Here is a 24,675-nt window from a genome sequence, read left to right as displayed (position 1 = left end):
AATGTCCTTTTTTAATGGATTTTTGACCATTTTAAAATTATGTTATTTTAAAGACAACTTTTCCTTAATTTTAACTTCTAAGTAGTAACTCCTATATTCTGGTAATCCTTATGACTTTATTTTATCACTGTGCAGTCAAAAACGGCAGATTGTTGTGACTGCTCTCGAGGGTCTTTCGAGTAGGGCCAAAATGGGGTATTCACACCAGGCACCCAACCCGCACTACATCCAAAGCTCACTCTCTCTATTTTTCCCATCCAGATGATGAGCACGTTTTGGAAACTAAATTAATTTATTTGAATATAATTGAATTCTAATTGCGTTCCATGCACGAAAAGGGGGAAGAGCGAAGTGACTGGTTTTTGGGCAAATATTCTAATAATTAACAAATCAATTTGATGGGCTACGAGTGCCAAAAATGCAGAGAGAGAGTAGTGCAAAAGGCAGAGAGAGATAGAAAGAGGGGGGAAATTCATTGGATTATCATGGCATTACAATATGAATTTGATATTTGGATTTTGAATTTTAGGGGGATAGAGTAAAAATATTTAGATTTCGTAATTGAAGTTAGTTGGTTGTAATTGCATACTCATTGAGTGGCGTGAATACCAGGCCACTTTGCGTGTGGCTTTTGTTGTTTTTCGGTGGTTGAGTTGTTGTAGTTGTTGTTCATGGAGTTCATGGAGTTATTGTGGCAGTTTTATTGGTTCAAGGGGCATATTTCGCAAACGGAATCGAAATTGGATGATAAAGAACACGTATAGACATTGTACAACATGTGAGAGGCAGAGGGGGGTTTTTGGTTTGGGAGGGCAGACCAGAAATGCATTTCGTCAGTTTCTCGGACACTCTCCTTCGATTTTGCCTCGTTGGCATTTGACGAAATGCATTTCCGGCGATTGCAGACATATACACAGATAGAGAAAATACATATACGGCATATACTAGGGATGGTACCTTAATCAGAGTTAAGATAATATTTAAAGTGAATTATTTTTACAAAAATACAATCAAATAAAATCAATTTTATTTATAGATTTGTTTATTTTGAGCTTTAAGCTAGTGTATCTTTTTTTGCTGGTATGAATGCCAAGTTTAAACATCCTCCTTACTTCTTTATTTACTTCCTCTTTATTAAAAAAAATCGGTTGAAAATACCTAGAATTTTGAAATCATTTTGAAATGTCAAAATAGGTGTCTCAAAGTATGCAGTGAATATTGGAGAGTCGTCTTCCGACATGAATTCATACCACTTTTGGGTTAAAAATATATTGTTGCATACTTTTAGACACCTATACCAAGCAATTTCTATGGCACCAAAAAATATTCATAATCTTTTGTGTATAATATCTTAAATGCTTTACAATGCAATATATAATTTTATTTTATATATTTTTCTATTGCATTACCATTTTTACATTAAAATATTGAATGCAACCTTATTGTCGATTTATCTTGTGCATTTCCTCACTAGTTTTCCATCCCCAGTATATACAATCGAGTGATTGACAGGTAGTGTGGAAATGAAATTACAGACACATGTGCTCAATCACTCGGTGACATTTAAGCAAAGTAAATACGTTTCGATTGAGTTGCAATTTTGTATTTTGTACAGCGCGTGACATGGCAACAAAGGCGGTTGGTTTTCGTATTGTGAAAGCAAAAGGGCAGCAAACGGCATACAAATGCTGCTTATTAACATATTTTTAATTAACGATGAGAAGCCATTTAATTTTACACGAAACACAATTATTAATAAGTATATGAAACACACACACACAATCATCGCAAATGGATGAGTGAGTATGAATATGAATGGTTAATGGAACGAAAGAATAAAAACGAAACGTGTGCTCTGCATACATGGCGGATGAGTGATGTTCGAATTGTTTTCAATCTGTTCGCTATTGTTACGTTTTAATGTTATTATTAATTAAATGTTAAAGTTAATTAATTTTTAGATTAACTCTATGGATTTATGTACCTGGGTGGCATTGTGCCCATCATTTTGTTGGCTTTTCTTTGGACTCCGTCGATTGAAATTGATTTAGTTATAGAGTCTCTTTTACTATAATTATATCTTTAGTATTTATAGTTGCTGCTTCTCACGCTTTTTATATATCACTCGCCTTTCTTTTCTTTCTTTTCAGTTTTTCGGTTTGGTGAATGTCGTATGTGGCCGCGGTTGAGTTATTTGGGGTCTATATGTGATATCTTTTTGTTGGGGAGGTTGTGGCGCAACAAAAACAACACAACACAGGGGCCCTCAATGAATAATTGACAGTCTAAGGACACACGCAGGACACTTAACTGAACATAACTTGCGCAAATCTGTGTGGAGGAGGAGAACATTAAACATATACATTGCATATTTGCTCGTTAATATATCACAAGCCACAGAAATAAAACCGAAAAGGGGTAAAGGGGGTTTTGAGCCCACAGTAAGTAATATTTAGTAGCACACCGAAAAGCACACAAATTAAAATGGAAATTAAAATTTATTTACGCCCAAAACTTAAAATATCATTTGTTATTCGTTTAATAAATTAAATAAACATGGCGCGCACACAGAAATAATTGCTGTTTATTTGTCTAACTGAAAGCGGATATTTATGGCCTGCAAATGCAATCCTCCGGTCGCCGCGCCTGCAAATTAATGGCCCGTAATGAGCTCCTGGCCCCGAAAAGCCAGCCAGTCCATTACGAGGTCTCTCCTTTGCTTTTGGCAGCGGATCAGGGGGCCGTCTATATGGATATGGAGTATAGATCCCCATCTACGTACTCGAGCAGCAATTGGCGCAGTGTGGCCTCGTCCTCGCCATGACATCTCAACCTAGACTCGCGGTCTCGATCATCCCGACTCGAGTGGCGCTGCCTTTTGGGGGCGTAGCTGAAGGAGTGACGATAGAACCTTCCGTTGTTTATGTTAGCTCCGCGATAGGCGTCTGTGATCCATTCAGGTGGTGTTAAAAAAGCAGGGAGATTTGGTTATATCTATAATCTTGGGAGTGGGTCAAAAGGAGAGTCCTGCTCTTAATTTGTCTTAATAAATATTATATTTAAAAGAAAACCCTATTAAAAAATAAATATAAATTCAAATTAAAAAAAATACATTTAACACATCAATCAAAATAATAATTTGGCATTTAGAAAATAAGAGAGCCCCAGAAACTTGAAATCTTTTATATAGGTGTCTAAAAGTATGCAGTAAAAAATTACCTTTCTCTTTCGAAATAAATCCTTTGGACTTTTGGATTAAAAATAAATTGTAGCATACTTTTAGACACACTTATAAGGGATTTAAGACCTCTAGTAAATTCTAGTTCCTCGTCGATCATAACATTTTTTTATTTAATATTATTATAGACATCATATAATTCTCATACAGGACTCTCCTCTCAAAAAGACTACCCACCTTCGGGTCGCAAACGCACGGGCGGTGAGGTCAGCTTGAGTTGTGTTGACGTTGTTGTGGGCGGAGTCTTACGTCGACCACCAAAAACATAATCGTAGGAATCTTCGCTCAAATTGGACACTGCCGTGGGTAAATTATTTGTTATGGATTACATTTCGAAATTAACGCACTCTTTAGAGAAGAGCAAACGTAAAAATCCAAAAACACAGAGAGCGGCACAAACTAAACCGAAATTAAAACCAAAAACTCAAAAATAATATCACAAGCTGTTTGTTTCTTTTCATCTCGTTATCTTGTATACTCACTCTACACATTATACATATATATATATGATACACAAATATTTGTTAAAAATAAGACAAACATTAAAATAAACATAAGAACCAAGGTAAATATTTAGTTTTGTCGAGATTTTGTCATTTTCATTTTTATATTGTTGTTGTTGTAGTTCGTAGTTGTAGTTATTGTTGTTGTTGTAGGTTGGTTGGTTTTTATGGAAGAATAAAGAGCACAAAATGTGGCAGTTTGTTAGCTTGCGATATTTCGATTTTCACTTTTTGGACAGCACACACAAAAAGGCAGCTAAAGGTGGACACACAGTAATTTTTATTTTGCGTTCAAAAAATGGTTACAAAGCGGCTGTCACAGCCTTTAGTTATTTTTGTTTTTTTGCTGGTTTGCTCTAATAAACAATTTGGTTGGGGAAAAAACAACACACACAGCAGCGTTGAAAACTACTTGAAAAATTCGAAACTTTCAAAATGATTTTGATTTTTTTTCGTGGAAACTCAAACAAAAACTGTTTTTTTTTTATATAGGTAGATAGTCAAAAAGTGGCAATACAAACGGCAAGCAAATATATAGAACTAGACAAATAGAGAGAGAAAGAATGTTTGTATGTGAAAGAGACGGAGAGATAGTCGGCTTGGATATATATTAATGGACGACTGTTTGACTGATTGGTTTTCGAGATTTGTCTGATTGATTGATTGACTGAATGCTGCTGCTGCTGAAAATGCTAAACAAAAATGTTCGTACAGGGTTACACCTGTACAGGTGGGCTATGATTTGTGTGTAAGGCAGGCTGAGTGTATGAAAAGAGTGTATTGTGGTGTACATGAAAGAAAAATAAATCAACAAACCGACCAATCAAAGAACCCAATCTACACACCAATTAAAGTTGCAATCAATTGGAAATGGCACAACACAGAAAAAATATGAGAAAAGAAAAGAAAAACCAAATAAGAATTTTTATACAAAAGGTGCAACAGTAACTTTTCATAATGGGCGGCAAAAAGCTACAAAAAAACTCTGGCAAACTCAATGGAAAATAAAAGTCAAGGGGGAAACAAACAAATAATGCCCAAACAAAAGGCAAAAGAACTGCAGGCAAACAACGAGAAGAACAAATACAAATTGGCGCATATATGCAGGGCATACACCTACATACACAAATATATGCGGAAAGTAATTCAAAAAATTCGCCAAAATAATTCCAAAATAATTGGCGGTTAAAGGCAAAAGCTAAAAGGCAAAAAGGGGTGAAAGGGCACCTGGAAACACGCTCAGCGGCTGGAGCACTTGGGTGGAACGCAGTGGCGGCGGTAGCGGGGGCAGCTGTCCAAACGGATCTTGGTCGTTCGAAATGGAAGACGTGGGCGGTGAGATCATCGATAGGTCACCAATGGTCGCCATGTCATTACTCTGGCCAGCTATAAATGATTGGGCATTTTGGAGGTAGTTAGAACAAATAGAAGAATAGAAAGTGCATCATATCATTAGGAAAATATTATAAAACAGAGGGGAAAATATCCATGGATATAAGGGAAAAACAAACAAAATTTTTAATTATTTTGTGGCAATGTTTCCTCTTTCAAAAAGAGTTATCACAAAATGTGATTCAGAACTTATGTAAAAAACCTTTTTTTTTGTAACTCTATTAAAAACTGTTTCCCAGAAGAATAATTTTCCGCATTTTTTAAAACAAAATATTGATATTTTTCGGACGAAAATAACTATTTTAAATATTAAGTATGCTCCGTCATATTAACTCTAACATGGTATTAAGTAAATGAATGTTAATGAAATCAGCTAAATCAGTTAGATTCCTAAATATTTCAATACAAAAATTATAAAATATATTCAAAAATGTTTAACAAATCGAATTGCATTCCCCAAACAGCTCTTTATTACTGAGAGTCTTCGAACTTAACCAAACACCCATTCTTCACCTCACAGCTTCTGAATTATGGAGCAGCCTCAAGTTTTCCCCAGTGCAGGTGCCTTTTGCTGCATTCAATAGGAGTTCCGCAGGACTCGCTGGGATTGGAAGTGGAGCATGCAAAGGCTTTTAATTTTGTCCCGCACGTGGCAGTTTGGCCACAAACAACGATAAAGGCAAAGGGGCAAGGAAAAGCTGAAGGAAGGCAAAGGAAACGGCAGAGAAAAGCCAGGTAGCGCAAAGTAAAAGGTGTGCGGCGCCATATTTCGCACATAAATTGTATGCCAGCAGCTCCGGATGCCCGGGTCCGGTTAAGAGGACCAAGGACGAAGGACGCAGGACTAAGGACGAGGCTGCACGAGATGGCGTCGCATGCATGGATGCATACGCAAAGCATTTACGCCAACGCCTCGACAGTCACGGACCTGAGAAAAGGCGAAGAGAATTGGAGAAATGGAGGAGGTTTGGAGGTGGAGAAGGAGAAAGGCACCCAGATGCCCCGCCCATATATAGCCACATATGTGGGCGGCCGATCCGCAGGATTTGGCCAGGCTGCGTGCCACTGCATAAAATAGATTTCCATTTTGATTCGCTGGCAAGGAAAAAAATCATGGAAAACTTGCGGTATGCAAAGATATATCGAGATACCTTGGGATATAGGGTAGGTACCTTGATACTTTTATTAAAAAGTGTTAGATTTATCAAGAAAAATTAAACGTTCTCCAAAAAATATATACCTACAACATTTATGAGGCTTTCCTAAAGATTATTTTCCTACGCTTAACTTAATTTTTGGTAGGGTAGATTTTTTTTGTTTAATAAAATTACTTTATTTAATAATGAAAATATTTTGAAATTCTTTCGCCTTTTCCTTGCTTATTTATCTACAGAAAATTAAATTATTTTTGCTTTAAAATATTTCTTTATTTTCTTGTGTATTGATTAAAAAATACAAGAAAATCTTTAATAAATTATTTAATAAACCTTCATGTTGTTTAAATAATTTCTTCACCATTTATTCCATTCAAATTATTCCATTATCCTGTCTGCATGGACATTTGCCGAGTTCAACCTGCAGTTCTTGCAGGACTTCCTTCCCGCAAAGGATCAATTAAGGCTCAATGGCAGGGGACAAGTTACCCTGGGAAGCCTAACACAATTTCCGTTCCGTTTTTCCATAGTGCATGCATTTTTTCTCCATCTCTGCTTTCCCATCTATTTTTTTCGCATTGGCCATATGTAAACCTTTGCAGGACTTAAAAAATGCCTCGTTGGCTGCGATAAATGTGCCCATGGCTCCTCGTTGTTGTGGTTTTGCCTTAGGACCACCCACTTAACCCCCCTCTACCCCCCTTATAAACACACACACACATACTATAGTTGCTGGCACACAACAACAGCAACACGTGCTGCTTTTTCTACGGTTCGGTATTTTGAATTTTTATTATTTGCAATTTGCGTTAATGTTGTGGAAAAAAGCATGTGGCTGTTATGGCTTTGGCTTTAGCTCATGTCCTACCCCCTTTAGCCCCTTCTACCCCACCCCTTTCTTGGCATATTGAATGGCCATTTGTGTCACACACACACACAAACAGACACACACTTGCGTACACACGCACACACTAATGACCTTTTCATGGCCGCTCCATCCAACGGATGAATGCAAGAAATGTGGGCAAATTATGGGCCCGATTCAGGAGGTAGGATCCTTTCTGGATCCTCCGCCCTTTTCAGCCCTTCCTTGTTATTGACAAAATGATTTGTAAACATTTTGCGCATCATTAGTTGGCACTGCTCGGAAGATATGGCCTGCATTTACCCATTTCCCCTGGCATTTAACCGATTAAAATCGTACATGCATCAAGCGAATGTCGTTTTCCCAAGGGATCGGAGGGGAATCCCCTTAGCACGGTGAAAAATATGTGAAAATATTTTAATATATTTTTTTAAGTTTCTTAGCGAGAATGCTGCATCATTTTATTTTAATAGAACCCATATAAATTTCCCATGTAAATAACATAAAGAGAATCCAATGTCACTTTGATTTATTTTTGTATTATTTAGTTAAATAAATTAGAGATCTGAAATCGCATTAAAATGTGCCTAAAATTATGCAGTAAATAAAAAGGGAATGTTGTCTTCTGTATACAAAATTTTTGCATAATATTTGCAACCTTTATAGGAGATTTCACACATATTTTAAAGATTATTGTTCAACATAAACTTATTTTAAAGAGCTCTTAGTCCAATTTCCTATGCTTCTAGGTGTTTGGAATAAAATATTTAAAACGCCAATTAATGGCTGATTTCTTTCTCTGTGGCCTCCTTGCACCTGCTTAATGTTAAACTCTTTGCTGACACCGCAAAAAGAGGCAAAATAAAAATAAACTGCTTCCGGCTTCAATTGCATCAATGGAAATGGACGAGAAGAAGGAGGAGGAGTTGCCTTCGGGGTGAGGGAAAAGGAAACGAAATGAGGGGGAAAGGTGGAGGCCTGGCAAATATTTGCTTAAATTTGTGCTGAGGTTAAGCTTTTTGTTTGCCTTGCCTTTGCGGAGGCTCTCTCTTGGTGGAGCCAAAGCAAAAGCAAAGTTGATGACATCCAGTGGCCTCCGTCGCAGTCTGGGCCAGTTGCATCCATGTCCTGTGTCCCCTGACATAGAAAAATAGTTGTGGAGACTGAGAAATATGAAAGGGAAGGGGCGAAAACAGGGGTGAATCAGGGGTGACTCAGGGGCAGAAGCTGCGTTTTGACTGCATGCCAAGGCTGATACTCCACTGACGATGCTGATGACGCAAGCAGTCAACCATGCGAATGTGTGTGTTCGAGCATTGAGCAGTTATTCATGAGAGTGTGTGAGTGAAGCCCCTTCTCCTCTTCCCTTTACACACATGGAAAAATATCACAAATTTCGTATAGCATATATGTATGTGTAGTGCACATAACCTGCCAGAGTCCAAACTTTATAGCCAATCAAGATGGAAGCTGATAAAGTCAAAAAGGCAAAAGTTATTAGCCGAATTCCACAAAAGAGCTTCAAGATTATGGCTGGCAATCTTTTCAAGAAATGATTTTTTTCAGAAAAATGTTTCAATGTTTCTCTAAATTATATAGTTTAATAACCTTTTACTTAAAGCATTTTAAAAATAAAGTGCTAGATATTTCAAATCTTTTATCAAGGTGTCTAAAAGTATGCAGCACAAAAAAAGCTTCGCAATTTTATCTTTCCATATTTCTAAATTTATTTTATTAAAAATGGACATACTAAATACATTTTCTAATCAGTACTTTTACTATTAAATAAGGTTATATTTATATTTCAACATCAAAGATTAAAATTCCTTTCCTTTTAGGCTTCAAGATTTTTCCAGGGTCATCTGAATACCCAAACTCGCTGGGATTTCCCCACTTCTCTTCTTGTGCAGCAACTTTGAGGCCCGGCCATTGACAAAAAAAGTTTGAGCTGCAGTCTGCAGTCCATAGACTGGTGGCCTGTTCTGGCAGTTATGACAAGTGGCCTCCAACTGGGCATTCAGCTAGTCCTGTCCACTGTCCGCTGTCCACTGGGAGTAATCGGGCATTATGCCATCCTTGCGTCACATAATTCTAGGCTGGCCACGATAATTGATACCCTTTGTCAGCTCTCGACGGCAAATCAAATTAGCAAACGGAATTGAAAACTTATTTATGCATGAGAGGCCCCGCTAATCATTTTTCCGAAGAGGAGAGGTGAGTAGTGAGTAGAGGGGAGTAATTTAAAATTCAATTAACTAGACGCACAAACTGAAAAGGGCTTCCCATCCATACATATAGAGATATCTCTTCTATTCAAAGACATAATCATGTACGAATTGAATGATGAGAAGCCTTTCAATTCGGCTTCTTGGGGCGGCTTTTGTCTTAAACGATTTGTCCACTAAATGCATGATTGATTAAATGAAATAAAAGCCCTCAAACACACACTTACGCACACCTGAAACCACAGATAGAATGCAGGATATTCAATGCTGTTGTTGTGTGTGTTCATTAATAGGCTTTTGTCTTTGCTCACCGCAAAAATTATTGCTGCTCAAATGCACTTGAATGTGGCATTGTTTGGCCCTCCTCCTCTCCTGCGATTGAAGTGAATGCAGCTCAGACCGCAAAATCCTTAAATGCTGCATTAATGGCCACAGACACACTACCACACACGCACACACAAGGATCTCGGGTAAGCCGAGTGACCTCACTTCTGGACAGAACCAGTTCCCAACTCCATCCGCCCCTCGATGATATCACAAATTAAATACACTTGCACGTTTGCTTAACTCGAAATTCAACAAATATTGAGAGGGGGCGGGGGCAGGATGGCGGGGCGTGGCAGCTCCAGGATAGCTGTGGATAGCTGTGTAAGCACGTGTCTGGGTCGAGCACTTGACAATCAGCACTCACAACAGAACAGAACAGCCGGCAGTCGAAAGGCACTGGCAAAAAGGGATAGAGCGACGAAGGATTCGAGTTGGGAACAGTGGACCATATTGAACAGAAAATTACATCGTTTGCCAGTCGTTGCCAATATGCGAATATAGCAAGTTATAAGGATTTTAACGATCTAGGTTTTCGAAAGGATATAAATTGGAATAGTAAAAAAGGTCATACTGGCAAGCTGAAAACTAAATGGTTTGACAAAATTATTGCCTACTTTTATGCTTGGAAATAAATAGTAATTAGAAATGTGACAAAAACATTGCCTACTTTTTAAAAGTTAAAAAATCAACAGTTAAATATTTCTCGATATTTAAATTGTGTTTTCCCTTCAAAACATCAATATTATCGAATCGATATGGTCTAAATATCGAAAGTATCGATAATTTTCAAGCTGTACTACTTTTGTGATTGGAAATATTCACAAAAATAAAAACTATTTTATTTTTATATTATTTATCCAATAAAATATTTAATTTAATTAAAATCTGTTATTTTTCAATCGTTTAGTATTCACTGTTCCCGAGTTCTGGGCCCAGATGGGCCTCTGCCTCCAGCTTGTCTTGGCTGTTGGCTTTTGGGATGCCGATTGCGAGATGCCGCCATTGTCATTGCTTGTTGCTCTCGCAAATTCGCCGCATCCCTTATCCCTTGGATCCTCGAAATCGACATCGGGGAACGAGGAATATTGACACTGCGGGCAGCTGTTAATACAAGGCAAACTCAACATTTTCGCCTGCCATCCTATATCTAGCCAGCCGTAGCTGTTGTTTTCGTTATTCTCGACCAGAGTTTGCACGTATTATGGCATGTGTTTATTTGTCAACATCGCCAGTTACTCCCCTTCTGTATCATCACTTTACTGCCCACTTAAAGAGGCATAACTGTTGCAGCACACACGGCGTATGATTAATTTCGCCGCCTGCAATCCATCAATGCACGAGTTTTTGGCACTCTCTTCATGCGGCAGTTTAAGCATAACGATCTGACATTTTTCACATTATTAAAATCACTTGCGAAACGAAGAGTGACGAGTGAGCGCGGAAAAGTTTAATGGATAAAATATCACGCATACGCAGTGTGTGGCGTATATGGCGTTAAGAATGATGTGTTCGCCATAAGTGCAAACCATTTCCTTATAATTTTTACTGCAGTATCGAGACATGATGTATGGATGGTGGTGGATTTTGGGTTGGTAAAAAATAAAAAAGGATAGAAAGGAAAAGCGAAACTTACCGGTGCACATAGGAAAGCCATTTCGTTGCCAGTCCCGTGAAAAAAATGTGAATTATCCTACGTTCCTTCGGCTGCTGTGCTTGCTGCTTGCTGACTAAAGAACTTTCGGACTCGGGCTCAAAATCCACCGCAGTCGAATCCAATTCTTCCTTTCCTATTTCTCCTTTATTTTCTGGCACAGCTGCTTTTCGCCTGGCAAATGATAAAAACTGGCGACGCACTGCTAGAAAATATGCATTTTTAATGCCATAAATTAGTTTTGTCGTTTGCCGAGCACCGGGGAGCTGCAAAGAGAGAATAAAAAGCGAGAGAAATGAGTCAGAAGTGCGGGAATGAAGCCAGCTTAGCACTGCAAACTGCACAGCTCTTTTTTTCCGACGAGTTGGAGTTTACTTTCAAAAGGGGACTCTACTGACTGTATATTCTTAGCACTAATCACCTGATTCCATTAGCACACCAGCTTTAAATTTTTGCTTTTAGCCAAAGTGTTTCTCTTTATTATAAACCGTACGGTTAAAGTTTATAAACTAGGAAAATAAAAGGAGAGGAGAGCTTGTGGCGGAAGAAGTTTTGCTTAAACTGCTTAGGCAGGCTTCAAAATATGGAAAATAGTTAAACAAAATAAATTTAGCTACTTAGAAAATATAAGAAAAATTTAAAGGACACTAAAAGTATGCAATAAAAACTAATTTCTTGGTGTTCTTCCTTTAAATAATATTGTGGCATACTTTATAGCATTTTTAAAAATGATTTTAAATCTCTAGTTACAAAAGATTAATCTTTATTCCGTTTTAAACAATTTTAGATTAAGATAAATATTAAAACCATTTTGTAACAATTTTAAAGGTTCTTAAAAGTATCCATTTTAATGACTCGACGCTGCAATTTTGGTTGCTGGGTAATTCACACTCTGGTTAAAGGTTAAGGGCTTTTGCCGAATTAATTTGCAATGTTTATTCCCGGCTTTAAGCAACTGGCTGACATGCCAAGCGGCAAAATCACACAACCGCATTGAAATTAATGCTGTCAGCACTTCGGTGGGGGAACTCGTTGCTCCTCAATCCACACCTTTTCCATCCTTTTTCCTTTCTCCCACAGGTGTACGGCTGCCAACTGGCAAAAGTCAAATTAAATTCTATTTTTAGTCACCCAAATGCTGGCGAACCCATTTCCCATTTTCCATTTCAGTCCCCCCTCTCGCAGCTTTGTTAATTACTCCATGAATTTGATAGTTTTCCATCAGTGCGGATCACACACGGGCCTGACGACGATGATGATGATGATTATGGGGAAAATGAATATGCAAATGGGGGAAAACCGTGCGAACCGAGTGTGTGTGTTTTGGTGAGTGGTGTTTTGTGGCAGCGAGCAAGACGAGAGCTCTTGAGTATATCAAATTTTTCGGGGGTTGCGGTCCACAGTTATGGATACCAATTAGAATCTGGTTATCTGCCATCGAGCGGAGCAACGATTCGAGGCTGAATTCGCTGCTGAAGCACAAAACTGAACAAGGAAAATCTCTTGCAGCCGAAATGAGCTGGAAAATGCGAGGGGAGAGGTCGGGGTAAGGCGAAACAGCCTGCAGTGAAATTTGAATGCACTGGAGAAAATGCACAAGTTGAGTTAAGAATTTGGATATGGTACAGATATGCATCAAAATTATAAGGAGATACTTTTTAATTTATGCATAATTTTTAAACCACCCCATAAGGTGTCTAAAAGTATGCTACAATATATTTGGTCTTAATGTCTCAAGGAAATATGTAATGCATTCTTTTAGACACCTTTTTAAAATTATTTAAAAGACAAAGAAGTATAATAAATGTAAAAGTTAAATAATTGGAATTTTAAATGTTTTTTTTAAATTTATTTTTTTAAAAAATCTATAAAAAGCTTATTACGTTTTTCTTTGTGCAAAACGGCTTTACTCGAAACTTGGCTCCGCATCTCGGCTAATGATGCGCATGATGTGGCGGCATTGTCCTCGTCTTTGGGACTCCTTTTCCCTCACCCTCCCTACAGAACCATCAACTTCACTTCATCAGCATCAGCATCTGCATCTTCATCTGCAGGACTGCATTTCCCCGGCCTTTGTGGCACATTTAAAGCCGACTCGGCTTGACTTCGCTAGATGGATGGCTTGGGTTGGATAGAGATGGCCACCAACTGTGCGCTGCACCGCATGAAATTAATATTAATCGCAGCTATGCATTAAAGCCGCTTTCGGCTTCTAGATTTTCCGCTCCTGTCCTTTGTTGCAATGTGTTTATTGTGAATTTTATTTATTGCTCTGCGGTCGTGGCGGTTATTAAAATTGCGGCTGGCAATTTGTAATCATTAGGCATTCTCGCTGCGGCTGTCTCTTTTCCGCCTTCGCCCCTTACCTCTCTTTCCACCTTCTACATTCTATGGGTAGAAATATATATATTCTACTTTCACCGCTTTCGCTTTGCACACTTTTGGGCGCCCATTTGACAGGCGGCTGACAAAAGTCAGTGACATTCTAGCCAAGCTAATACCCATGCACTTATGCAAATCTCACACAGACACTCCAACCTCAAAAAGAGAAAGAGACGGGGATAGAGGAGAAGAAGAAAGAGACGGCAGACAGGACAGAATAGAACAGCCTGGCATCGCCATTTGCACATTTAACGTCCTCGCAGTCCCTCCGCTCTCTCCCTTTCTCTTTCGCCCCCTCTATTGCCATCTCTTTCGCCCCCCAATATACCCATCTCGCTCTGCTGTAGTTGTAGTCGTGGCACAAATTTAAGTGGCCACTTGACTAAATTAATATGACACTGCAGCAAGTGCAAGTGGCCAGGACTTTCATTCTCGTCCTTTTCCCACCACCCACTTTTATCTGCCGCTCGCCCTGACTTTCGGTGGACAATATGAATAATTATGACGTTTTACTACTGCACCTGATTTGCACATGGAAAAAATAGAGAAAGAATGAATAGCAGATATCTCCTTAATTTGCACTTGAGTCCACTTTATTTATCCAGTATTTAGTTGTACTTTGGGTTACTTTGTACTATTTGAATACCACACTTCCCTTTACTTTGCACCCAATTGGGGAGATTTATTGCGCAGAATACGAGATTTATGGTTACAAATTCAGAAAATGGTTACAAATCAAGAAAATATTTTAAAAAATCATCAATTAGGAAACTTATTCCATTTTCAAAGCAACTTAAGTTTTCAGGAGCAAGAAAAAACATTTTAATTTTTAGCTTAAAATCCCTCATGATTTCTCAAATTTAATGCACTCTATTCTCCCTCAGCTTCAGTTTGCTCCCCCAATCAATAGAATCTATTCAAAATTGCAAAGCAAGCACTTCCCTTTGCTGAATTTGCATCCAATAATTTACGAAGGCACTTGCCGCCCTCCAGAAGTATTCATCAGCACATGTGTCGTCTTCTTCTGTCAATTGCCTTAAATGCAATTTAATTTTCCACCTGATGATGTCCTGTATGTGGGGCCTTTGCACTTACGTGTCCCTTCCTATCACAACAACAACAGAAAAACCTCTACGCTACTCGCCAAAAAGAAGAAGAAAATGAGAAAATCCCAGCTGGATTGTCGCCGTTGCAAACTCACATCTCACATCTTTCTTTTTTCTTCACACAGCCTGCGTCCTTCGTTTTTCGTCCTTTTGGCCTCCACCCACTGGAAAGACCAGCCGCCATTCAAGTTTTCCCCCCTTTTCCCCGACCATGTCGTTGTCACACTTGGCTCGCAGTTTTGTGGCCAGGCCAGGGCTATGAAAATAACCATAAGGCAATTGCCCGGGCGGGTTACATGATATGCTGCCCCCCTTTTTGGGGACACGAACCCCCGTAGCCCCTTTGCCCCCTCTCCACTGCGGTGGCACTCATAAGCCTTGAATGGTAAATGTCAAAGTTACTCCTTAGCGTAACATTCGACACATCGGGCGTTGAGGTGTGAGTGGGTACCCAGTGTGTGTGGGTGTGCGTGGGCACACTCATACATACACTGAGGTCAAAAACAAGGAAGCTAAGGAGTTGGGGCTTACATTTCTGAGGTTAATTCTTGTAAAGTTTATTTATAACTTACATTATAATTACAAGAAAAGGACATGCAATTTCGTACTTCAACATTATAATAAAAAACCGTAATTTATAAAAACAATTTATACTTTGGAGTACATTTTTTATTAAATTACAAATATTAAAAAAGAATAACTAATTTAAAAACCCCTAAATAGTGTCTAAAAGTATTCTGTGAAAACTATGAAGTATTTATGATTTTATTCGTAAATCATAGCATTCTTTTAGTCACCTTTAAGAAAGGTTTTAAACCTCAAAAGATTCTTGTAACATCCCTGCATTTCTATTATCGATCGTATTTTCCACTTAACTAAAATTTTAAAGTTTTTATTCCGAGTTAATTTAGATCGTTCGTTGGTCAGATTTAAACCCATATATAAAAATTGTACCTATTGTATTTCACATAAAAATAGTTTAAGGATAGTTCAAAATGTGTATGGGACAGCCTTGTATAATACTTATATTGTATTGATGATCCCCTGACTCATAAGACCTATATATTGTTCTCCTTTTCCCGCAGTGCATGAGGACTGGGGATCCCAGCTTCATTCTGTGCCCAGCCTGGATTACATTACACTAAGTTCTGTGCAAACACAGTTGGCGCAGTTCATTAACATGTTACATGGAGTTCGGTCGGTCTGGGGACTCCGACGACTCCGACTCCGTTCCACTTTGGATTTAGGATGCAGGATGTAAGGACGTAGGACGCAGGACGCAGGATGTAGGATGCTCTTTGGGTCTGTGTTTGTCTGTGCAAATGTATGCGTAAGCACAATATGCCAGCCTATCTGGCTTTCTCAGTGTGTGAATGTGAATGTGTGGAGGAGTAGTCTGTATGCTTTATGCTTTCTTTTTCCCATTTTCCTCGATGCGGAAGTGTTGCCCCAGCAGCCGCCCCCACGTTCCACTTGAAAGTGGAGCGGCTCAAAGGCCGTGGAAACACGCCCAGTGTTTCGAGTGTGTGTGTTTTAGTCTAAGCTGTGCATTTAAACGTAAAGCATAAATAATTAACAGACCTCAGAGCTCAGAGCTAGGCTTTGCTTTCACGAATGCAGCTCGGAACCTCTTCTCCTAATTAGGCGTTAGGGTTTCTGGATCATCATCAGTTGCTCTGTTCTCCAGTTAATTTGCAGTTTTAATGCGTTTTCCACTTGTGGCCAGCTGTGGATAGTGGATGGGGTCTAAACTTTTAACCGAAATAAGGCAAATTTCATTTCTAGCCCAGCTCCCTCCGAAACCCCTTCCAAAACCCCTTACGAAACCCCCTCCAAAACCCTCTTCCCCAGGGGCACTTGCAACCAGCAGCCGTTGCATACTTTGCGGCGCAAACAAAACCAATCCCCAGTAGCCGCAGACCAGCCAGTAGCCACGCCCCCTCACCATATATGTTGCACGTCAATGAGTCCCGAAACAAAACCCCAAAAACAACTCACACACAGACGACTGCTGCCACACACTCAGACAAGGATATAAATGTGCACTGGGAGAAAAAATTCTAAGGAAAATAAATATGTTGCAAATAATAAATGAAACCTTGAACCATGTCAAGAAAAATTTAAAATTAAAAGTCGTAATGAAAATAAAATTTTTTTAAGTTTGAATACTAAGAAGTATCTGAAAATATCCATAAATATTTTAAATGATTCCTTCTTTGATTGGGAAATACATTTTTTAATTTCTTTATAGTTTTCTTTATAATATTAAGTTTTTAGAATATCAAAATTATTGTTGAATATTTTGCCAGTTTTAAAATTTGTTCTTAAGAAAATTTTATTTAGTTAAATAATTTCCAAGCCACGAAACAAATTTTTTCTGTGTACATCGCTGGCTGCCATTCGTTGCAAGGCAGGCCTTAAAACTCGCAGCAATTCGTTTTAATGAATCCATCTACATCCACATCCACAGCCAGATCCACGTCCTCGTCCTTCATGCAGGCCACAGGATGCACTGGGAACTGAGAACTGGGAAATGGAGGAGCAGTGGAGCAGGATGTGGGAAAGCAGAGGAGGAGGAGGAGGAGTTGCATCTCTCTGGCCGGAGAGGAACTGATTGTATCAACTTCCTAAGTGGATTTTGCAGTCCAACTGGCATTAAGCTCTTGGCCGCAGGTAATTTCGTATGAATGAAAAGCAAAAGTCTGCCCCAGCCCCATTTTCCCATTTCCCTGCCATTCCCCAGTTTTCGTATTCGTATTCTGCAGTGTTTTCTTGCGCTGCTGCAGTTTGTTTTGTTGCCCAACGACAATGACAGCAGCAGCCTGAAGTCCTCAGTCCAATTTCTCGCTTTTGCCTACAGTGGAAGCTCGCTAAATAATAACCTACAGAGAAACTTAAATTTAGAAAAGGTAATAATCCTAGGGCTTGATATTTATCAAAACAATTTCGAGATCTTAAAATTGCTAATCCCAATGGTTTTGAAATCATTAAGAAATGTGTCTAAAAGTATGCAGCAGACACAGGAACGTCGGCTTAAAAATATTATTGCATACTTTTAGAAAATAAATGTTCAACAACATTTAAAAAGTATTATTTTATTTTAGATTATATTTTTCCCTATCTTAATCCCCACTGTGGCCGACTTTGCATATGAGCAGCTAGCAATTCCTGGAGGGGCCGGATGACCTAACTACCCGAATCTCCCCGAGCGTCAAATCTCTGACATTTCATGCCTTTTTGAGGTTTTCTGGTCGCGAGCTGCGCTATCCTTGCCTTTTTCCTTACTCCTCTAGTCCCCCTGGTTTTCCAGCATTTCTTTTCGCCTCTGTAGTGACATTGTCTTTCAATAAACATTCATTCCTATGGTCGAGGAGCGAAACGAAAGGGGTGGTAAAGCTGGAGGTCCTCGGAATCCGCCGACACAATCCTCCTTGGTTCCGTTATGATTTTTGTTTGCCTGTCGAAACTTTGCTCGCCCTCTCAACTGCTTCTATATGCGACTTTTCCTGCTGTGGCTTTTCGCACTCATGAATTTTTAAGCGGCATCTCTGCAGTTGCCAGAGAACAGCAACTAACACCAAGTCCCCTTTGCTTTGGCTGCCGCTTTTCCATTTTCTCGCTTTCCCACCCCCCGGAAAAGTTGAAATAGTTTCAATGCAATTTTGATGATTCGATGTTTTGGGGAAAACTGCTGCAGTTTCGCTCCTCTTCACCTTAGCAGGTGTGCCAAAAGCGAGGAAATTGTTCTGAACTGAGAGAAAATACTAACTAAATTGGAAAAGTTCGGTAGGATTTTAATTTATTTTCTTGAGAAATTTAATTTATATTATAAAATTTTATTTTTCTAAAGAACTTAAAGAATTTATTGTGTAAATTTAGATTCCATACAATATCGCCTCCTCAAAATTCAGATTGTTTTCGATTTTCTCTCAGTGTACAAATGATATAACTTCACCTCCTTTTTGATGCGTATCAAGGCACTCAGAATATCTGAGTTGGGGGATTCCAAAATTGAAAACGTTGTCAAAATCCCAGAGTTCCCCGAGCCAATCAATCCGCAATTTTAATGGGAATTCATTGCAGATCATGCAATTCTAACCGCCTTCTCGAAATTCTGTGACAGTTTCCCCATCCAATTTCTGTTTATTAATTTGCAAACACTTCATCGAGTTTGGATTGGTTACGCATTAAAAATGGTAGCGAAAAACAGTGCATTTTTTTCGGTGGCCGTAAAAAACCCCACGAAAATATCGCCTAATAAAGTTGAGTGAAAAATGTGCAGGCAATTGTGTTTTTGATAGATTCACCTATAAATTGAAAGGTATTTGCTTAGTCGCGTGGAAGGGCCATAAAAATCATAAACAGCAAACAAGTTAAAGTGTAGAGGAAAAAACAGCGGAACAGCGAAATACGATCAATATTGGTTAAGATAAACTTTAAGAATTCGGGAAAATACGCGAGACTGATTACTGAATTACGATTAATTTTTGGCACGTCATTGTAAATTTTTTTCTTATCTAGAATATTTAATCATTGGATTTTCTATTTATAAATTCAGATTTACTTGGTTGGTTTTGGTTTAAAAAGATTAATATTTCGCATGTCATGTTAAATCAATAATTTTACTATCTAGACTCTATTATCATGATTTTTCTATTTTTTAGCTGCTTCTAGTGCAATTAGCTTTAAAATTATCTGTTGAAAAGAAAAATATTTTTGTTGAAGTAATTTACGATTTAAAATTGCCCGAAAAACATGATCAAAGGTTAATTGATTTAAATCTTAAAAGGCTATTGTGGGAAAGTGCACCAATATAATTAGTAGAAAGCACGTTGTTAAAAGAATGACAAGCATTTGCTCTACGTTTGGCAATGATGTGATAACACCTAAGAAAATAAACCACAATTAACCGCAATCAGTAATTGTATTTGCTGCTGGCAAACAAAAACCACTTGGCATTTACTTTACGCAAACTTTGTCATTCATAAAATTTATGCTTGTAACTTGGCAATTGTAAATTAAAGTTATCAGTTGAGTTTTTAATGGCTGTATAAAAAAAGATTACAATTTTCAGATGTGCGAAAACGACCTTAAGAAATTTTATAAATAACATAAAGTAATTTAATTCAAATAAGATAATAAGTAACGACATCATAGGTAATATTTTCTCAAATTAATCCAAACATTTTACGATAAATGTAAATTTATTGATATAGTAAGTTATTAAATTTTTTCCGAATTTAAATCCATCAATTTAATCTTTGATCACAGTGAAGCTATAGATTTTTTGCTATAAATTTTTATCGGGGAACGTAACTAAATATTTCTTTTTTCTTAATCGGTTGTATATGTTACCCGATATTTACTGTAATCACATCCGATATATATGTGAGCAAAAAATGTGATGGGAAAAAAGAGTAACGGCATGCAGCGTTGAAGTTTATGTTTGTTGTTTCTGCTGTCCCTGTGTTTGCACAATTCAATTCATCTTTTTTATTTTTTTCGCCGGCTGCCGAAGGTTTTTAATTGAGTTGAGTTGTTGTTGTTGCTGTTGGTGCAGCAGCATCGTGATTTTCGTTTTAAAATTAAATGGAAATGCAATTGTTTTTAAACGCGCAAACTTGTTGCAATTTTCGTTTATTGCTTTATCTTGTCGGGTTCTTTCAACTCGACCGCCTTTCCCCCTCATCTCCCTCTCACTTACACTTGTTATTGCCACTTGTCAGAGCAAAAGAGAGGGGGAATGGGCAGAGGGAGCAAGAGCGAGACAGTTGCGTTAAGATTAAAGACGCATTCTGAATTAAATTCACAAGCTCACCTCTCATTTGATTCACTGCTGACTTGAGTTGTATAAAATTTATGTCTTGAAAATAAACACAGAGCGATAACCCCTTAATTATTTATTGATACAAGTGATTAGCCGAAAAAAGAATTGAGTCGGCTTTTTATGATACTTTTTTTAGTACTTGAGACACATAGACGATTAGCACTACGCGACTGATAACGCAGATGGGAACGAACGAAGGAACAACCGCACTAAAAACACCACTAATTAAGAATGTTTACACCTGTACGGGAAAATAGAAACCGAAACACACCGCCTGGAAATTGGAAATGACTGACGGCGGCAAAGTTCCAGATAAAACTGAGCGCTGGAGCCGAAGAAATGTGGAGAATCGAGTGGAAGAATGGAAGAGAGCTATCGAGAAGAGTGCATGATTGGGAGATTAAAAAGAGCGTAAGCCAGAGAGCCATTAAACCGTAAAACCTGATATGCTTACTGGATGAGCGATGAGCGAGAGGTAAAAACAATGCGAAGGGACGGGAAAGAGAAAGAAAGAGAGTTCCAGCCAAGACTGGAATACGCTTACGAAGATTCTGTGGAATAGACATTCCTAGAAAAGAAAGATGATCTGTCATGTATCTACACCGCAATTCTTCTTTCCGATACAGTAAAATATTTTAACATAGTTAGAAATTAAATTTAAAAGTTTTTAAAAAATAATAATAATGGAAATTTATGAAAAAGGGGGATATAGATTTCTAGTATTCAACTTTTAATTAAATAAAATTGCAATATTTTTTGCAAAAATTCCGTTTTCAATTTTAAAGTTTTTTAAATATTTTAAAATTTGTTTTTCAGTTATAAGTTTACCGATTTACTTCTGTTAATAATTTCAGCACCCCTTCAGAGTGTATGCAAACAAATAAACTTTATGTTATTGCTCATAAAGCATTTTTCTTACTTTTACGAGGCAATGCCATTTTAAAACTAGTATTTAATTATCATAAAATGATTGTTGGAAGCTCGTAAAAATAGACGAAAGCAGTGAGTTTTCCATAGGCAAATATATTTAGCATTCGCCGTGTTGTTAATTACGTATACGACACCGAGAACAAAACGAACTTGGATTCTCGGCAGCAAGGCGAGCGGAAAGTGAAAGCAAGGCTTACACTCGATTGCGATTGCGATTTCGATTTTCACATAGACAAGGAAACGGATCGAACCACCCACTATACCCATATACACCTCCCCCTTCAGCTGGCACATTTATTATCGAGACAAGCTACTTAGTGTAATCGCATTTGTATCTGCAATTACACGACTGTCGGGCTTTTGATTCGGTGAGGCTCGCATTCGGATTCCGATTCCCATTTCGATTTCGGTTTCGATTGCGGTCTGTTATCAGGTAAGACCTTAATGCCCCACGAGGGTGTTGCGGCAATTAGTGTGCGGGGGTGTCAACTCTCGAGTGCCGATTAAATCGAAAATGGAAGGGGTGGGTTAAGGGGTAAGGGGGTTTTGGGAGTTGCCAGTAGCGCGTGCCTCTGGAGTATTTGCAATTATGTGTATATTGATAGCAACATGCACTCAAGCTGCTGATTCGATAATACCCTGCCAATAACCAGTGGACCACATTAACCCATTAAGGTAATTTATGCTGCGGCCTTTCCAAATACTATTCAGCTTATAATTTATTGGAAAGGTTATAAATAAGGTGGGGAAACCTCTCATAAATAAATCGTTATGATCATAAATTGTAATAAATTATAAATTAAGATCAATTTGTTCGCATAACTGTTTACATTACAAAATATATGAAAAGGAAAAAACCAGTAAAAATATTTTAAAAAAATATATAACATGTTTTAAGAATACTTTTTTTATTTTTAAAAACTTTTTATTGTTGAAAAATGAAATTTGGTAATATAAAAAAGGAAGAAACATTTATTTTGGCATTTGAGGGTGTGACAAAATTATTAAGGATTTTTAAATCACTTTTAAAAGTGTCATAATGCAACAATATTTAATTTCGAAACTTTACGTCCTCTTTTCCTTCATACTATTACAGAAAATTATTCAGCTTTGCTTTAAAAACATGTCAGCCTTAAACAAAGATATTTTGGTATATTAGAGCACAATAAATTCCTGGTTAAAATACTACAAGAACACAAGGCACATAGTAGCCACTATCTTTCCGAAGTAGTTTTCAGTTATATCCCCAATAAATCCATTTAATGTGTTAAGATAAAGCGCCATAGTTTAGCGTTCTGGGGCACAAATTGTTGCTGGCGAGGATGCTGACTTTGAATCACTTTTGCTGCTCATTAATCTCAATTCGAAGGCTGCAAACGTTTCTTGGGAATCTTGCGATTTTCCCACTCCTCTGTCAGTGTGCGTGCGAGTTTTCCGAGAACGAGTGTGTATGAGTAGGTAGGTATGTGTGAGCCTTTGCAATTATTTATGTTGTTCATTTGTTCAACGGCCACGACAGCTGAACAAAACAGAGGGGATTGGGGGGTTAGGGGGGTTTTGCAGAGGCGTAGGAGCAATAAAAGGACACCATGTCGTCGTCTTCTGCGCTTCCATCTTCACAGCTTGGACGACGTGGCCGAAGGGAACATATCATTTACATGCCAAGCCAAGCTACACTGGAACAAAATATATTTACAAATATAAAATACAAAAATTCCCAAACTCCAGCACTACGTAATATATGAAATATTTGCTACAGAAATGATTTTAGACGGTGAAGTTTCATTAAAAGTTATTATTATAATCTCAAAAATATTATAGAAAATTTTCTTTAAGATATGATTTTACCTGAAAAGAATTTTAGTACCTTTGTATGATTTATTTTATTTTTTAAACAAATTGTACCCCTTTTTATAATTGTTCTTAAATTTTAAACCATTGATTAATTTATGATTATTATTTTTTTAAGTGTATGTATGGGACTGAAACACGTAGCACCACAATGACGCACCACCCACTTCTACTCCCCCTCCCAATTTCCACCACCCCCTTTTTCGCCCCACCCCCCGCCAAGGATGGGATGTAAAGTTTAACACATAAACTCAAGACAATTTGTGCGCGTATGTGTAAGGAATAAAGGCAAAAGGCAAATAATTTACAAGTTTCTGCAGTCGAGAGGGGGCATGGGCGTAGAAGGGGGCGGGGATAGAGGAGAAGGCAAATACAAATACAGCGAGCAACTTTCGTAGGCTGCAACAACAACAGCAGCAATTCAGAATCGCACGCACACATGGACAGCGGAAAATGTGTTACAGCAAAAGTGTAAAAATAAATAATTTAAAGTGTGTGTAAAGGACACTGCTGCGAAAAACATTGGGCGGCCATCGCCATAAAGCGCTGAACGAAGGGAAATCCAAGTTGGCGGAATGGCGGCGAAACACACATGCACACCCGTGTAAAGGACATTCGCACACGCACACAAGCACAGTCAAAAGCATGCAGCTATGGCCAGTTGCCCTACTTACACAGCAAGAAATAATGACTAATTTTTATATTCATATTTTTAAGATCCCTGAGTTTTTTAAAACATTAAATACAGTTTTAGGATTTGAATATAAATTATTTTATAAATATTTTGTTTAAATCAAATATTAGAATATTGTAGCTTTCAGAATTCTTTAAATCCTTAATTTAAATTAAATAAATTCTGCATTTAGCTAAATTAAGCAAATACATCCACTACTAAAAACTTAAATGAATATTGCATACTCTTAGGAAGAGTTTTAAGCGATCTTAAATAACAATTTCCTTTTATGTACAGATCTTATTAAATTACTAATGAAATTTTGGCAACAAATGATATGAAAATTATTTCCTACCCTTTACTTTTTCTTAGTGTCCTGTATGTGCGTGCATTATATTTTTTGTGGCCCCTCTTCAACTCCTCGCCTTTCTGCGTTCCGTAAACTTTTGCGCTCAATACCACAAGAGCAATAACAACTACAGTAAATACAACAACAACATCTGGAGAAAGGAGAAAGGGGCAGGATAAAGAAGAAGCAGCAGCTGCAGGTT

The 24,675-nt window shown here is 37.9% G+C and overlaps 1 protein-coding gene across 1 annotated transcript in view; it reads right to left on the bottom strand.

Moving 5' to 3' along the window:
- Positions 1-24,675, bottom strand: part of Glut1 (Glucose transporter 1) — a 48,629-nt gene that overhangs the window by 16,724 nt on the left and 7,230 nt on the right. The window contains 4 exon segments of the mRNA XM_070214422.1: positions 2,783-2,945; positions 3,416-3,535; positions 4,969-5,127; positions 11,338-11,621. Coding sequence (XP_070070523.1) covers positions 2,783-2,945; positions 3,416-3,535; positions 4,969-5,127; positions 11,338-11,347 — 452 coding nt within the window. The 5' untranslated portion in view covers positions 11,348-11,621.

Source organism: Drosophila takahashii, chromosome 3L, assembly GCF_030179915.1.
Source record: "Drosophila takahashii strain IR98-3 E-12201 chromosome 3L, DtakHiC1v2, whole genome shotgun sequence".
Taxonomy (NCBI): Eukaryota; Metazoa; Arthropoda; class Insecta; order Diptera; family Drosophilidae; genus Drosophila; species Drosophila takahashii.
The sequence above is the reverse complement of the archived record's forward strand: the minus strand, read 5'-3'. Positions and strand labels throughout refer to the sequence as shown.